This window comes from Phacochoerus africanus, chromosome 8 (assembly GCF_016906955.1).
Source record: "Phacochoerus africanus isolate WHEZ1 chromosome 8, ROS_Pafr_v1, whole genome shotgun sequence".
Classification (NCBI taxonomy): Eukaryota; Metazoa; Chordata; class Mammalia; order Artiodactyla; family Suidae; genus Phacochoerus; species Phacochoerus africanus.
In genome coordinates, this window is record NC_062551.1 from 52,631,242 (window position 1) to 52,648,441 (window position 17,200).

The window sequence follows — 17,200 nt, forward strand, 5'->3', positions numbered from 1 at the left end:
GCATCTGCAACCTGCTCCGCAGCTCACAGCAACCCCAGATCCTTAACCCCCTGAGAGCCAAGATCCCATTAAGCTACTGCACGTGACAGCAATTTAAAAATAAAAACGTTGGGAGTTCCCGTCGTGGCGCAGTGGTTAACGAATCCGACTAGGAACCATGAGGTTGCGGGTTCGGTCCCTGCCCTTGCTCAGTGGGTTAAAGGATCTGACGTTGCCATGAGCTGTGGTGTAGGTTGCAGACGTGGCTCAGATCCCGCGTTGCTGTGGCTCTGGCGTAGGCCTGTGGCTACAGCTCCGATTAGACCCCTAGCCTGGGAACCTCCATATGCCACGGGAGTGGCCCAAGAAATAGCAAAAAAAAAGACAATAAAAATAAAAATAAAAACATTGGAGTTCCTGTCGTGGCGCAGTGGAAATGAATCTGACTAGGAACCATGAAGTTGCGGGTTCGATCCCTGTACTCGTTCAGTGGGTTAAGGATCTGGCATTGCTGTGAGCTGTGGTGTAGGCCACAGACCTGACTCGGATCTGGCATGGCTATGGCATAGGTGGGCAGCTACAGCTCCGATTCAACCCCTAGCCTGGGAACCTCCATATGCCGAGGGTGCAGCCCCAAAAACCTAAATAAATAAATAAATAAAATAAAAAATAAAAATGTTACCTGTGAGATGCATCCACGTTGAGTATATCTTTTTTTTTTTTTTTTTGCTGAGCAGCCTCCTGTCAAATGATGACTCAGATGATCAGTTTCTAAATGTTGGCAATTAAGAAAACAGCTATAAACATCTGGTACCAGTTTTTGCGTGAACAGTCCTCATTTCTCTTGGGTAAATACCTAGGACCAAGATTCAGGAGTTTCATGGAAAGTAGATATGTAAGTGGGTGGAGTGGTATCTCATTGTGCTTTTCAATGGTAGACTGTTCTGGGGGATTTTTTTGGCTGGGCTTGCATGGAAGTTCCTGGGCTGGGGATCAAACCCATGCCACAGCAGTGACAACACAGGATCCTTAACCTGCTGTACCACCAGGGAACTCCCCAAGGGTGGTTTTGGATGAATAGTTATTTTATTTCAATGAAGTCCAATTTGTCAGGGTTTCTTTTTTTCCTTTTTACAGGTGTACCTGTGACATATGGAAGTTCCCAGGCTAGGGGTCCAATCAGAGCTACAGCTGCCAGCCTACACCACAGCCACAGCCACACCAATCCAAGGCACATCTGCAAACTACACCACAACTTGTGGCAACACCGGATCCTTAACCCACTGAACGAGGCCAGGGGTCGAACCTGAACCCTCAGCAACACTATGTCAGGTTCTTAACCCGCTAAACCCCAAGGGGAACTCCTATCAGGTTTTTGTTTGGTTCTGGTTGGTGTTTGTTGTTTTCCGTGTAGCTAGCACTTTTCAACAAATTCTTAAAAACATCTGATTAGATATACTTGACAGTTTTATTGCTAAAAAAATGTACTCTGGAATAACATCGGTATTTACCCTCAGTCTCCCCGGGAGTGTTTCTGTTACTGTGGAGGGAACAGGGGCCTGCGGACAGGGTGGGATGTTTGTGGAGAGTCACACACACAGGCACATACGCACGCACATGTACACACAGAGCTAGAGCCGCCACCAAAATAACCAGCAAAGGAGGCAGCAACCCATCAGAACATCCTTCTCTCAGAGGGCAGAGTGCGCTGGTGACCTGTGTCCTGTGCCCTGAGCTGGGCAGGCTCCCAGGATGGGGTGTGGAGGCTGCTACTGCTCCATCTTGTCATTTCCTAGCCTTGGATGGGGACAAGAGTCAAGAATGGGGGAGATTTGGAGACAGACAGGCCCACACATGCAAGCAAACACCTGTGCCTCTGGGACCCGAGGTCAGGGAGGGTCGCTGAGAGCAGTGGCTCCCCAAGAGCCCCTGTTTGTCAGTTCATTCATGATTCCAGGTCCAAAGTGCCCCCATCAGGGCAGGGGAGCCCCGCACTTGGATTTACATGACTGATTCCTTCTCACAGGGGTCCGCGTCCCCGGCAGCTCCCGGAGAGGGTCTCAGGAGAGGGTTCCCCTCCTCGGCGGCAGCCGGCGGCAAGGCCAGGGGCGTCTCGTTCTTCACCTGGATCAGCTCCGGCTCGGAGCTGGGGGCCTCCGTGCGATCCACGTAACTTTGGAGGAGTCCGGCCCCGAAGGCATCGCCTTCCACATTGAGGACGGTACAGGACCGGTCCCTGAAGGGGGACAGCGAGGGGTTCGGTGAGCAAGAGGGGAGGGGCTCAGGGACTAATCCTCCCTCCTCTCCCCTGGCATCTTTTTCTTGCTTTAGTTTCTGGGTCAGGGATCAAACCTGTGCCACAGCAGTGACAACCTCTGGGTCGTCGGGAACTCTATCCCCTGGGATCTTGAAGACCCCATCCAGCCCTCCTTCACAGAGCTCTGTTCTACTCCTCCCGGACCCAGAAGCTTCTCTCTCCATCTTCCCAGGATCCCAAATATCCTGGGAACCTTCCTCTAGAACCTTAAAGAGCTTTTCCTCAAGTACCCTAGAATCTACCTTCTTTCCCCTAGGATCCCAGAATGGTCCATCAAACTTTCTGCCTTAGACCCCAAGGAGCTCCGCTACCCAGTGATCCTTCTTCCAAGAGAACACAAGATTTGTTCCTTCTGGAACCTCAAAAATTCACCCCTCCCTGGTCTGGGGGTTAGAACGCTGTCACTGCTACAGCCTAGGTTCAATTCCTGGTCTGGGAACTGAAATCCCCTATCAAGCCACTACATGCTACAACCAAAAAAAAAAAAAAAAAAAAGATTAAAAAAAATTTTGGAGTTCCCTTTGTGGCTCAGTCAGTTGAGAACCTGACACGTGTTCATGAGGATGAGGGTTTGATCCCTGGCCTCGCTCAGTGAGTTAAGGATCTGGTGTTGCTGTGGCTCTGGTGTAGGCCGGCAGCTGCAGCTCCAACTTGACTCCTAGCCTGGAAACTTCCATGTGCCAAGGGTGAAGCCCTTATAATGAAAATAAAATAAAATAAAATAAAAAATAAAACATCAGGAGTTCCCACTGCAGCACAGTGGGTTAAGAATCCAATTGCAGGGGCTCATGTTTGACCCCCCAGACCAGAGCAGTGGGCCAAGGATCTGGCATTGCTACAGCTGGCAATCAGATTTGATACCTGGCCCAGGAATTTCCATATGCATGGGGGCAGCCAAAAAAAAATTTTCATCTCTCCCTTTTCTTAGGGCCCCAGGAGACCCAGCGAGGCCTCTTCTTCCCTCTGAAATACGAAATTCTCCCTCAGGCCTTTCTCCTCCCTAGAATCCTAAGGATATTTTTCCTTCCTCTTTATATATTTTTTGTGTGGGTGTGTATGCCATTTTAAAAAACTGAGATATAATTCAGATACCGCAAAATTCACCCTCTAAAAGCATATAACCCTGGAGTTCCCGTCATGGCTCAGCAGAAATGAATCTGACTAGCATCCACGAGGACGCAGGTTCCATCCCTGGCCTCATTCAGTAGGTTAACGATCTGGCGTTGCTGTGAGCTGCAGTGTAAGCCGGTGCCTACAGCTCAGATTCAACCCCTAACCTAGGAACCTCCATATGCCACAGGGGTGGCCCTGAAAAAAATTTAAAAAAGCATACCACCCAGTCGTTTTTTAATTTATTTCACAACTCCAGAAAGAAACCCTCATACCCATGAAGTAGTTATCCTCCATTTCTCCCCACCCCCTGAGCCCTAAGCAACCACTCATCTATGCGCTATCTGGAAATTTGCTTACTCTGAACCACTCATATAAATGGATTCATATATCTGATGTGGTCCTTTGTGTCTGGCTTCTTTCATTCGGCATCATGTTTTCAACGGTCATGTGTTATGTGTTTGTATCACTGCTTCATTCCACTTTGTTGCGGAATAATATGCCACCATATGGATATATGACACTTTGTTTATTCATTCATCAACTGATGGCCATTTGAGTTGTTTCTACCTGTTCACGCTTATGAATAGTGCTGCTAGGAACATTCATGTATAAGTTTTTGTGGATTTTTTTTTAAATGATTTTTATTTTTTCCATTATAGCTGGTTTACATGGGGATATGTTTTCAGTTCTCTTGGGTTTATACCTAGGCATGGTATTGCTAAGACACACAGTAACTATTTAACTTTTGAGACCAAACTGTTTCCTTTTTTTTTTTTCTTTTTAGGGCCACACCTGCAGCATATGGAGGGTCCCAGGCTAGGGGTCCCATCAGAGCTACAGCTGCCAGCCTACACCACAGCCACACTGAGCAAAGCCAAGGATTGAACCCATATCCATATGGACACTATGTCAGGTTCTTAATCCGTTGAGCTGCAATGGGAACTCTTTGAAACTGAACTGTCTTCTAAACTTTATGCTCTTAATAGTTTAGTCGTGAAAGCTAACAATTTCATAGCATTTACTATTTACCCTTCTAAGTAGTTGTTCTAAGAGAATCACATGCAAGAAGTCATCTAATCCTCCAGGGGAAACGACTCTCTCCACTTTACAGATGGAGAAACTGAGACACAGGGAGATTAAGTACTTGGCCAAGGTCATAAAAACTAGCAATAGCGGCTCTGGGAGCCCGGCCTAAGAGTCTGCTCTGTTAACCACTGGGGCAGGCTACCTTTCTGGGGTTCCTCTTAGAACCCCAAAGATGCCTTCCTTCCCTCTGATTGGAACACGCAAGTTTCCATCCCCTTTCTTCTAGAACTCCTCCTTCCTCTCCTCTTCTGCCCGAGGCTCCCTGTGACCCTCCTGTGACCTTCCTCTTGGCCAGGAGTATCCCAGCTCCCCCACCCCCGAAATCCCAAACCCACACTCACACTAGCCAGTCCACAGCCAAGATCAAGGAGATGTCGTGAACTGGTAGGTTGACTGCCTCAAGGATGATGGCCAGAGTGAGGACCCCTCCAGCGGGAATGCCTGCTGCGCCCACACTGGATGCTGTGGCGGTGACCCTGGGGGAGAGAAGGGAGGTCAGGGGCCCTCCATAGTGGGAGAGGCTGGGAGAGGGCTGCCCTTCCCCGTCGGTGTCCATCCTCAAGGGAGGAGTCAGGGGGATCGGGGGTTCTAGCCACAGCCACCCCACACTCACAGGATAGTGATAATGTTCACAAAGTCCAAGGACCGCTGGTTGAGCTGTGCAATGAACACCGCGGCCACGCACTGGAAGAGCGCGGCCCCGTCCATGTTGACAGTGGCACCAATGGGCAGAATGAAGCGGCTGATGTGCTTGGCCACGCCGTTCTTCTCCTCCACGCACTTCATCATCAGCGGCAGCGTGGCGGAGCTGTGGGGGACCAAGGATGTCAGTTTAGCACCAGCCCCGGGCAGCCCAGCCTGGCCCCGCCCATCACTCAAGCCACGCCCCCACCTCGCTAGACCAGGCCCCGCCCAAGCCAGTCCCCGTACCGCCAGCGCAAGCTCCGCCCACCAGCCTAGACACCCCACCCCCACCACCCCCGCTTCCCACATCCCCAGTCGGCCTCGCACTGCCCTCCGCCTTGCCTAGCTCTCCATGCTCGTCTCTTCCTAGGGAGCCCACAGAATGGGAAATTCCAAAATATAGGGTATCCTGGACCCCCTGGGAGAGTATTGACTGCTGCTCCTCAAAATACATATAAAACTCATACGTAAATTCTAGAACATCTGACTCACAGCCTTTCCTCATCTCAGACCTTGACCAAGCATTCCTCGGCACTCGGGAATGCTGCAGTAGGGAGCGTTGGGAACGCCCACGAGATGGAAGCTTTTAGAGGTGGGGTCCAGGGTAAAGCACTAGAGTCCCCCAACATCAGGCCTTGGGGCGAGGCAGGGTTCTTAGGAAAGGAGGAATAAACCTCCAAGGCAGTAGTTTTCTAAGTCGGATGTGAAGGGGGTGGGTTGTTCCAGGAACTTATGAGAAACTTTTAAGTAGGGACCCAAGGAGATCCTGTCATGGGGCAGAGAAAACGAATCCGACTAGGAACCATGAGGTCGTGGGTTTCATCCCTGGCCTCGCTCGGTGGGTTAAGGATCCAGCGTTGCCATGAGCTGTGGTTTAGGTCACAGACGCGGCTCAGATCTGATGTGGCTGTGGCTGTGTCAGAGGCCGGCAGCTGTAACTCCAATTCGACCCCTATCCTGGGAACCTCCATATGCTGTGGGTGCAGCCTTAAAAAAGCAAAAAAAAAAAAAAAAAAAAAGGGAGGCCCCTATACCTAGATCCCACATCCCCAAACAAAATGTCAGGTGTATTTCAGACACCTGATGCTGTTCCAGGCCACTTAGACTTGAAAACCCCGCCCTGGCCTGCCCCAAGGTCACACCTGGACGAGGTTCCAAAGGCAGTGGCCAGTGGCGTCATGATGCCCCACAGGAAGCGGTAGGGGTTTTTGCGAGTGAAGAGGAAGTAGATGAGAGGCAGCACCAGGAGCCCGTGGATGGTGTGGCCGAGCAGGCAGCACAGGATGTATTTGCCCAGACTGGCGAAGAGCATCCCCACATCCTCCATCTCCACGATCTTGCTGGCCACCAGGAACATGATGCCCACAGGGGCATACCTAAGGACACAGGAGACAAATCGCCGCCTCTGACCACGTGCCCACCAGGGCCAGGCACGGGCTGGCACGTGTCCTGACCACATTTCTCAGCCTCCCCCAAGTCAGGAGACGGCCCACAGCAGCCGGGGCTGAAGTTCAGGCACCTCTCCGCCGCCCTCCACTCTCTGCCCTTGAACATGTGCTGCCGGGAGATAAAAGTAGTTTGAGTCCCGCCATCACCTCTTGGAGTAGAGTCACCCACCAGATTTGGACTCAACACACAACCAGGAAAGACACACCCAGCAGGCATCTCATTTACAATTTCTGGGTTGGTTTGTTAACAGCAGTGACTTGAACCAATACACTCTCTCACCAAGAAAACGAAAGGACTGTGGCTCATGTCTTAAAGACAGCTCCCAGGTCTGAGGCATATCTGGTGTGCTGAGCCCTTGAATGTGATTGGATCTTCACCACCACCCCACTTGGGAGCTCCTTTGTGGAGTCTCTTACAGCTATCATCGCATTAAACAAAATCGAATAGGTCTGTAAAACAGACACCATAATGGCCCAACCTCAAAGGAATTTTGGATGACACGAGACACCAGCTGAAATGAGTTGAAAGCTTTTTGTACACAATTAATGATCTATGAGAGTTCCCATTATAGCTCAGCGGAAACAAATCTGACTAGCATCCATGAGGATGCAGATTCAATCCCTGGCCTCACTCTGTGGGTTAAGGATCGGGTGTTGCCATGAGCTGTGATGTAGGTTGCAGACGTGGCTCAGATCCCGCATTGCTGTGGCTGTGGTGTAGGCTGGGACCCCTAGCCTGGGAACCTCCATATGCCACAGGTGTGGCCCTAAGAAGATACATACACACACACACACACAAGTGATCTATACTTCAGCTGGGATTATTATCTCTCTCTTCTGGAATAAAGATCCCAGGAGTTGCTCGCGTCTCCCAGGCACGAAGGCTCCCAATACCACCTCCTTGACCGCCCGATTGCTCTGGCTGTTTGTCTCCAAACCCCTTCTCCTCTTTAGTAACAGAAGTAAGCACCAGTTCCTAGCCACCAGTGCATTAGGTTTGGCCAAATGCCCAAGTTCTGTCCAGGGCGACATGCCCAGAAATTCTACAGTACTAGGTAAATATTAGCTCAGGCTGTTTACTGTAGACATGTTCTAGGTCGGGCAGAGTCCCAAGAACTTAACAGGTATCAACTCACTTGTGCCTGGAACCATCAATGCCATTTTCCAGATGGGAAAACTGAGGCCCAGCCGGGTAAGTAACTTGTCTAAGGCCACACAGCTGGCAAGTGGCAGTGCCGGGATGGGAACCTAGGCTGCCCGCTGTAGAGCCTGCTCTTACCCACACACACCCCTGCCTCTGCAGCAGAGAGCTTCTATTAGTTTCATAAAGCAGCTTCTTAGGCATCAGCTGCACTGGAACTGGGATGGGGGAGGATTTTAAAATGCAGCAGTTCTGGGAGTTCCCATTGTAGCACACGGGAAACGAATCTGACTAGTAACCATGAGGATGCGGGTTCAATCCCTGGCCTTCCTTGCTCAGTGGGTTGGGGATCCAGTGTTGCCCTGAGCTGTGGTGTAGGTCGCAGATGTGGCTCGGATCTGGTATTGCTGGGGCTGTGGCATAGGCCAGTGGCTGTAGCTCCAAGTCGACCCCTAGCCTGGGAACTTCCATATGCCGCAGGTGCAGCCCTAAAAAAAAGGCACCAGTTCTAACCCCCTTCTGATTTCTGACCTTCTGACTCAAGATGGGTCATGCGAATCAGTGTGACACCACGTGGAGATGAGACATGACGAGGGTGAAGCCGGAGGCCTCTGCATGTTTTTCCCCCTCATTATCTGAGATCATTTAACAAAAGCGCATACACAGTGGTAACCACTGTAGCTGCCATCCAGTGAATGCTCAGTAGGTGCTGGACATTTAAAGCACTGTAATGCTTTACCTACAGCTCACATCATTTTCATTAAGCTTATAAAGTAGGCACTATTTTTCTTTTTTTTTTTTAGGCACTATTTTTCATCATCTATCCAAAGGTGAACATTTAACACAGGCATCTCAAAAAGTGAGATTTGCGTTAGCCAGGCTGTGGCCACAGCTTGGCTGTCTTTTCATCACCTTTCAGTAGGATTAAGAAGGTTCTGGGATCAGTCTTTTTTTTTTTTCTGCGCCATGCAGAAGTCCCGGGCCAGGGAGCGAACCCACATCACAGCAGTGACCCAAGCCGCAGCAGAGACAATGCCAGACACCTAACTGCTAGGCCACCAGGGAACTCCTGGGAATCCGTCTTAGCTCTCAGGGAATACAGCACTGTCCTCATTTTATTAGTATTTATTTATTTTTACAACCGTGCCTGCAGCATATGGATGTTCCCAGGCTCGGGGTCAAGTCGGAACCGCAGCTGAGGCCTAAGCCACAGCCATGGCAACACCCAGATCTGAGTCACATCTGCCACCTGGGCCACAGCTTATGGCAACGCCAGATCCTAATCCAGTGAGGGAGGCCAGAGACCAAACCCACATCCTCACAGATACTATCTTAGGTCCTTAACCCATTAAGTCACAATGGGAACTCCTCCAAATTGTAAAAATGAGGAAATTGAAGTTCCTGCTGTGGTGCAGTGGGTTAATGACCCAGCTTGTCTCTGTGAGGTTGCCAGTTCAATCCCTGGCCCAGTGCGGTGTGTTAAGCATCTGGTGTTGTTGTAGCTATAGCACAGGCTGAAGTTATGGCTTGGATTCGAACCCTGGCCCAGAAACTTCCATATGCCACGGGTGTGGCTGAAAAGGGAAAAAAAATGTTGGAGTTGCCGCGTTCCCATGGCTGTGGCACAGACCACAGCTGCAGCTCCGATTCAACTCTTAGTCCAGGAACTTCCATATGCCACAGGTGTGGCTGTAAAAAGAGTTAAAAAAAGATAAGGAAATCAGAGTTCCTGACGTGGCTCAGTGGTTAACGAACCCGCCTAGTATCCATGAGGACGTGTGTTCAATCCCTGGCCCCCCTCAATGGGTTAAGGATCTGGCACTGCATGAGCTGTGGTGTAGGTCGCAGACCAGGCTCGGGTCCTGTGTTACTGTGGCTGTAGTGTACGCCAGAGGCTACTGCTCCGATTGGACCCCTAGCCTGGGAGCCTCCATACGCTGCAGGTGCAGCCGTAAAAAGATCAAAAGCAAATGAGGAAATTGAGGCACAGAGAGAGCAAGTCACTTGCCCCAAATCACACAGCCAGGGAATAGCAGACACTGGGTTTGAATATAGGCCATCTGGCTCTAAGGAGCAGACAGGGGGTCACCCCATTCCCACCCCTACCCCCGCCCATCACTTACCACATGATCCAGGAGACCAGCACCATGGTGGCATCGTTGAAGGAGTTAAAGAAGCGGATAAGAAGCTCTCCCTCAGGGCCCAGCTTCCGCAGGGCCACGCCGAAGATGATGGCAAACACCACCAGCCCCAGGATGTTCATGCCCTCCACCTCAGCCCCGACGGGCACCTTCGGGCAAGAAGAGATGGGGCCGGGAGCGGCCCTCAGGTCAACCTGCGCAGTCACTGAGGGCCTGACCTGGGCACTGCTGGGGCCCGGCAGACACAGACCATTCCCCCGGCCCCTTCCTCCCAAGGCTCAGAGTCTGGGTCCAGGGACCACCCGGGGGGGGGGGGGGCAGGGCTGGGCTGGGGGAAACCCAGGGCAGTATGGGAATCAGAGAGGATGGGCTGAAGACCCGGAGACCAGGGGTAAACCCAGGAAAGAGTGTCGGGGTGGAAAGTTCTAGAAGGAGGTAACAATAGGCAAAAACCTAGAAATGACTCTATCTTGGGCATTCAAGGAACAGAAAGAAATTCGCTGTGGCTGGAGCAGAAGGGGCCGGGTAGAGTCACAAGATCAGGCTGGGTAGGCAAATGGGCAGAGACTGGACCTCGCAGGGCCCCACGACCTGTGGTGAGGAGCCTGGGCTGCCTTCCGAGGGCTCCAGGAAACATGATGGGGCTTTAGGCAAGAGAGAGGCCGGATCAGGTTCAAGCTTTGAAAAGGCCACTCTAGGAGTTCCTGTCGTGGTGCAGTGGAAATGAAACCGACGAGGAACCATGAGGTTGTGGGTTCGATTCTTGGCCTCGCTCAGAGGATTAAGGATCCGGTGTTGCTGTGGCTGTGGTGTAGACTGGCACCTGTAGCTCCAATTCGAGTTTCGACCCCAGCCTTGGAACCTCCATATGCGGCAGATGTGGCCCTAAAAAGCAAAAAAAAAAAAAAAGCAAAAAAAGGAAAGACCACTCTAGGAGTTCCCGTTGTGGCTCAGCAGTAATGAACCCAGCTAGTATCCATGAGGATGTGGGTTCGATCCCTGGCCTCGCTCCATGGGTTAAGCATCCAGCATTGCATGAGCTGTGGCGAAGGTCAAAGACACAGCCCGGATCTGGTATGGCTGTGGCTGTGGTGTAGGCCAGGCAGCTGCAGCTCCAATTTGACCCCTAATCCAGGAACTTCCATATGCCCTGGGTGCTGCCACAAAAAGAAAAGAAAAAGGAAAAAGAAAAAAGAAAAGACTGCTCTAGAGGCCGGGCTGAAGGGGGGTGGGGGAGGGAAAAGGGGGGGGCTGGAGGAAAAGAGGGCAGGATGGAGGTTCCAGAAAGACAGAAAAGACAAGAGGGGGGGTAAGAACGAAGTGGAAAAACCACGACAATGGGCCAAGGCACAGGGGCCCCCCACCATCCCCAGCCCCCACTTACCTTCACCACGGTGCCGTTGAATGGCCTCTCTGAGTAGGACGTTGCGTACTGCAGGTGGGGTTGGGAAGAGTCAGGGTCCACTGTCATCGCGGCCCCCCCATCCCATCCAGGCGCAGACAATCCTCAAGGCCCACCCGAGGCACCCCTTAAGCGTGAGCTCCTTCCAGCCCACCAGCAACCCGGCTGGGGTAGCACCATGCAAAACCCCCCTCTCCAGAGGCAGAAGCCAAGGCTCAGAGAGGCAAAGGTATGCGCTCGGGGGTCACACAGCTAGAATTAGAACCCAGAGCAGGCTCAGGGCATATTCTCAGGAGGGGCGTGGCTGGGCTGCATTCAGAAGTCACCCAGGAGCCCCGCAACATGGCCTATAAATATGTGAGCAGGTGTGTTTTTCCAGGCACTGCCCCCAAATCAGGCACCAAAGGACTGCTCCCGGCTGTCTCCCTCCTCCCCCAACCCCCCCCAACCCCCTCCACCCCCTGTTCCAGGACTCACTGAGCGGAAGGCTGCAGACACCAGGTTGGAGGGGAAGAGATTTCTGCAGAGACAGACAGGGTGGGAGTATTATATATGGCGGGAGATCAGGGGGTGTCGAGGGGGCTTGGCTGGCCTCTGGGAGTGAGGGGAAACCTGAGGGTACCCGAATATGGTCCCCAAGCAAGCCCCAGCTGGTTCAGCCAGGCAGAGAGGGACCTGGGCGGGCACATCTTTCCAGGGTGTGGGGAGTCAGAGCAGGGCTCCTAGAGCCTCAGGAGGCTGGTGTCCTGGCCCCAAGGGAATGTGGATTGAGGGTGAGGAATGCCAGCTTCCTGGGGCAGGCTGGGGCAGGGTTGCGGCCTTGGCTCCACCCCACGCAGCACACTTAACACTCTGGACGTCTTGCATCAGCTACTTCCTCCTTGAGGCCCTGGAGAGCTGAGAAGAGGGCCAGGGGGGCCCCCCCTGGGGTGGGTTGCAGGCTATGGGGAAGATGTGGGTGTGTTGGGAAGAGGTAGTGAGAAAGTGACAAGGGTAGCTGTGTTGTCATGACTGCGCCTCTGTGTTTCCGTGGCCACGCCTGGGCGAGAGTGTCTGAGGGTGATTAAGTGTGCAGCAGCATGCCTTAAACCCCACTGAGCGGGCAAGGGGGTTGGACAAGGGCCCCATGTGTCTCAGGGTGAAGCAAAAACCACAGCCAAGGCGTCTGTGGGCACTGCACTAAGTGCTTTATAGAAATCGACCCATTTAATCCTCACAACAGCCCTCAGGGCTGTGCACTGTTAGCCCCACTTCACAGGACAGGACACTGAGGCGCTTAAAGGTGATGAAACATGCCTTGCTAGGAAGTGGCTGAGATTTGAACTTGCCAGCTGGCTCCACAGTCCTAACCACTGGGCAACCTCGAATCCTCCCTCTCACCAATGATGCAGTGTGCAGCTATTGGCGGTGGCTGTGTGTGTGTGTGCATAAGCCCATGTGAGATGTCACAGCCGTCGGGGAGTGTCTGTGTGCCTGTGTCCAGCTGTGTGCGCGCTGCTTATACAGTTGTGTGGGGTGTCCCCTTGTGGCACAGGGGGTAAGGATCTGGCATTGTCACAGCTGTGGCTCTGGTTACAGCTGTGGCGTGGGTTCAATCCCTGGCCCAGGAATTTCCGCATGCCGCAGGCTCGGCCAAAAAAAAAAAAAAAGAAGAGTTGTGTGTGACTCTGAGATGTTCCAGCTAAGTCACCAAGTGTCTGGCCAAGTGAGTTACATCGATTCTGGCAAAAGGGTTAAAAAAGCTTGCACACATAAACAGCCTTCGAGTGGGTGTGCCGGCCTGCTAGTCGGCCTGTATCCACCCAGGCTAGCCAGGGCTGGGTCAGGACCTAGCTAATCTCCGCCGGCCAGGAGGTTACCTACACTCTGTAACTTCTGGATACTACGCCTCCGCAGAGTCTCCCCTCTCTGCCTGCGTTGATGCCTCTAGAGGCTGGGGGAACCCTGTTCCGTGACTCATCACTTCCTCCCCCCACTTCCAGGAAGTCCCCAACCACTGGGGACTGGAAACACTGAATCAGCAGACCTCAAAGGCAAGGCCATGTGGACTCAGCAGTCTGCCTTCCTTAAAAGTGGGGAAGTTTTGAGGGGCGGAGAGCTGAAGCCAGAAGGAAAAGAATCAGGCCCCCTTTCCGGGCAGCCTAGTGCGAGGGGAAGATCAGACGGAGTAGGAAATGGGCTGGAAAGTTTGCAGAAGTGGCTCGACATACCGGGAATATATAAAGGGGAAGCCAAGGTCCAGGCCAGCTGAACTGGGTGGGGAAGAGAGGCTGAGACAAGGACCTGGCTTTGTCTAGGTGACACGTGGTATGGGGAAGCCTGGGACTGGGAAGAGGTCACTCTGATGGCCTCAGGTTCTCCAGGGACCTCTTACTCAAGGCTCCCAAAACTTGTACCCAGAAACTGGACTTGAATCGTTATTGGCCACCCAAAGATCCCCTTCCAAGATCCCCTCGGGATCCTCTCCCCACAGAAAAGACCCTCTTATGTCCGCTCAATCCCCCCAGGGTCACTCCTCCTCCCTCTATACGGCTTCCATGCCTATCCCCCTCCTTTGGGGCCCGCTTGCATACCCAAGCCCTCTGTACCCTAGGAGGGGCCAGAACTACTCCAATTACTCCATCCCATTTTCCCGGGGCTCTGGGGCTGTCCTGGCCCCAGAGGACCCCAAACCCCCGTCCTGTCCGAGTGGCCACTCCCATCAACCCCAGCACGCGGCCCCTTTCCACGTGCCCGAAGCGCCCCCTTCCCCCCGACCCCTCCACCGGGTGGGCAGGGCAGGGTCTGACCTCACAAGATCCAGGAACGAATCGAGCACCTCCTTGCTGGGGGCCTTTTCCACCGAGCCCGGGGCCCCGACCGAGGCGTTGATGGCGGCGAAGGCGGCGCCCGGCTGCACCGCGAGCGCCAAGCCCACGCCGAGTGCCGACGCGAGCAGTGTGGTGACCAGGAAAAAGAGCAGCGCCCAGGCGCCCAGGCGGCCGAGCGAGCTCGGGTCCAGGCTGGCGGCGCCGCCGATGAGACTGCACACCACCAGCGGCAAGATGATCATCTTTAGCAGGCGCAGGAGCATCTCGCCCGGGAAGGCGAAGGCCGCCAGGCGCGCGGGGCCCAGCGCTAGTGCGCCACCGGCCCCCGACACCCCTAGCCCCAGCGCCACGCCCGCCACCACTGCCACCACGGTCAGAAGCACCAACAAGTTGGCGCGAAGGCAGCGGCGCACCTGGTCCCGGGAACCGCAGCAGCCGTCTTTTCCCGCGTCCGAGTCTTCTATGGGGATCAAGGCCGAGACCCCGTTGGCGGTGGGCTCCACAGCCGCGAATGCCTTGGGGTCGGTCTTGGGCGTCTCGGCCACCATGACGGACGCCCCGGGGTTCCTTAACGCCTGGAAGCTGGGAGCACTTGAGGCTCCTTTCCAGGACGCTGACGTTCCTTAGAACGGAGTTAACGGAGCCTGGAGGCTGGAACTTTGGAAGGTTCCTTGGAGCTGCGAGTTCACGGCACTGAAGTTCTTGGCTCTCGAAAGCTTGAGTGTTTGAGATGCCCTAGGCTGGGCGCTGGGGCTCCTCCGCTCTTCGTTTGCGTCTGGCGCTCGAAAGCTAGGAAGTGGGAGCGAGCCCCTGGGGTTTCTGGTCCTGAGGGTTGGGAAGTAAGTTTCTCAACCAGCGACCTAGGGTCCTTGGCTCCGAAAAGCTCCAGACGACGACCGTCTTCAAGAGGCTAGGTCCGGGTGGCGCAGATCTCGGACGCGTGGATCCGGGAGGCGGGAAACTGGGGTGCCTGGGTCCTGGAAACCGAGGGCTGGGGAGCTTGAGCCCGGGGGCTGGAAGACAGAGCTCCAGGAAGAAGTGGGGGCCAGGCTTTTGGGTCCGAGGGGTCAGAGCTCGGCCCCTGGGTCGCTAAGGCGGCGGTCCAGAATCCCGGGAGGGAACAGCTGTTAGCTGAGACCAGACCTCCCCGGCTTGCCGCGTGGCTTTCAGCCCGCTTGGCGGAAGCTGCCAGAATTAAGAACCCGGACCAGGCTTGTTAGAGCCGAGACCCACCCACGGGGCGAGCCGATTGGCTGAGGCTTGTTCGGAGCCCTCCAGGGCGGGGCTTAGGCCTGAGTAGGGCCGAGCCACCCCAGATAGAAGGCAGAATAACAATAGGGGCGGGGGACCCGGGACCGGGTTCGAGGGGGCGGGGCGTTGGGAGGAGGCTTTTTCCCGCCAAAGGATCGGGTATTGGGTTGGGGCGTTTAAACTACCAAAGTTCCTGGCGAGAGTTGTTTGTACAAAGTGCCGATTATCCGCGGGGCGGCTCATCTTCAGATCAATTTAGCCTCCTCTTAAGGGCGTCATTTCGGTCTTTTGCCCCTTCTCACAATGTCAATTCCTCTAATGTAAAATGCATATCCCTCACTTAATTGGTGTAAGATTTAAATGAGATGGAGTGATTTATTTAACAGTGTAATAATTTGTAAAATAAAGTTTCTCGGTTCAGATTATGGCTTTACTAAGATTGTAATCCACTTCTGTCTAGGTATGCAACTTGCAATTTATCCATTAAAAGTGTAATTCAGGGAGTTCCCTATGTGGCTCAGTGGGTTAAGGAGTCACCCTGAAACGTTAGCTCGCAGATGTGGCTGGGATCTGGTGTTGCCGTGACTGTGGCATAGGCCTGCAGCTCTGATTTGACCCCTAGCCTGGGAACGTCCATATGATGCAGGTGTGGCCATTAAAATAAAATATAAAATCAAATAATAAAAATTCAGTTTAACAACTGTTAATACTTTTACTTTCACCAAATATGTCCCCGTTTTTTATTATGAAAAATTTCAAGCCAAAAAAATTTAAGAATTTTACAGTAAACATCCATATACCCACTACCCAAAGGCTGCAACTATTTCACCATACTTTTTTTTTTTTTTTTGTCTTTTTAGCATCGCCTCTAAAGCATATGGAGGTTCCCGGGCTAGGGGTCTAATCGGAGCTACAGCTGCCAGCTACGCAACAGCCACAGCAACACCAGACAGATCCAAGCTGTGTCGGTGACCTGCACCACAGCTCACGGCAACGCCAGATCCTTAACCCACTGAGCAAGGCCAGGAATCAAACCCTCAGCCTCATGATTCCTAGTCGGATTCATTTCTGCTGCACCAGGACGGGAACTCCAAGTCCCCACTTATTAATCAGAGTTCAGTATTTGTATGTAGTCCTTTTTTTTCCCCACAAAATGCACAAACTGTAAGTGACATTTGCTGCCTTGTGACAAATGCATATTCCTGATTTCATTGGAATCTTCATAATTGCTTAGTGAGGTTGGATCCACCACTATACCCATTCTCCAGATGGGCAAAACTGGGGCTTATGGTGAGGGCAATTCACTGGCCTTGAGGCCACACCTGGGGAGGCTAGGTGTTGAAAGCCCGCCTCTCCAGGCTCTAACCTTAAAGAGAACCAGCTGTGAGTCCCTGTGCCTCCCTGCCTCCTATTGAAATCCTAATTCCTTCCCCACCCAGCCAGCTATCTGATAAAATATCAGGTGTTCACACTTGCTCAGAGACTAAAGATAAAGTGATCCTCTCAGGAGCTTCCTACTGAAGCAGCCATGGGGCCTCAAGCAAATTACCACTTCTAGGTGCCTGGTTCCAAATCTGTAAAATGGGAAGAGTCACCATATCAGACTTCTCTGGTGATGCAACAGGTTGGGATGAGGCCTGTCACTGCAGTGGCTTGGGTTGCTGCTTTGGCACAAGCTTTTTTGGGGGGCGGGGGGGGCGTTGTATTTGTTTTGTTTTGCTTTGCTTTTTAGGGCCACACCTGTGGCATATGGTTCCCGGGGAGGGGTCGAATCGGAGCTGTAGCCGCCAGCCTACGCCACAGCCACAGCAGCACCAGATCCAAGGTG

The 17,200-nt window shown here is 53.1% G+C and overlaps 1 protein-coding gene across 1 annotated transcript; it reads right to left on the reverse strand.

The window, feature by feature from the left end:
* Positions 1-1,428: 1,428 nt before the first annotated feature.
* Positions 1,429-15,322, reverse strand: SLC1A5 (solute carrier family 1 member 5). Its single transcript, XM_047790879.1, has 8 exons — positions 14,101-15,322; positions 11,789-11,831; positions 11,294-11,341; positions 9,892-10,058; positions 6,322-6,555; positions 5,109-5,303; positions 4,837-4,971; positions 1,429-2,215 (listed from the first exon to the last, which is right to left on the reverse strand). Exons 1-8 carry the CDS (start codon positions 14,667-14,669, stop codon positions 1,981-1,983), a joined length of 1,626 nt encoding a protein of 541 aa, XP_047646835.1. The 5' UTR covers positions 14,670-15,322; the 3' UTR covers positions 1,429-1,980.
* Positions 15,323-17,200: the final 1,878 nt, after the last annotated feature.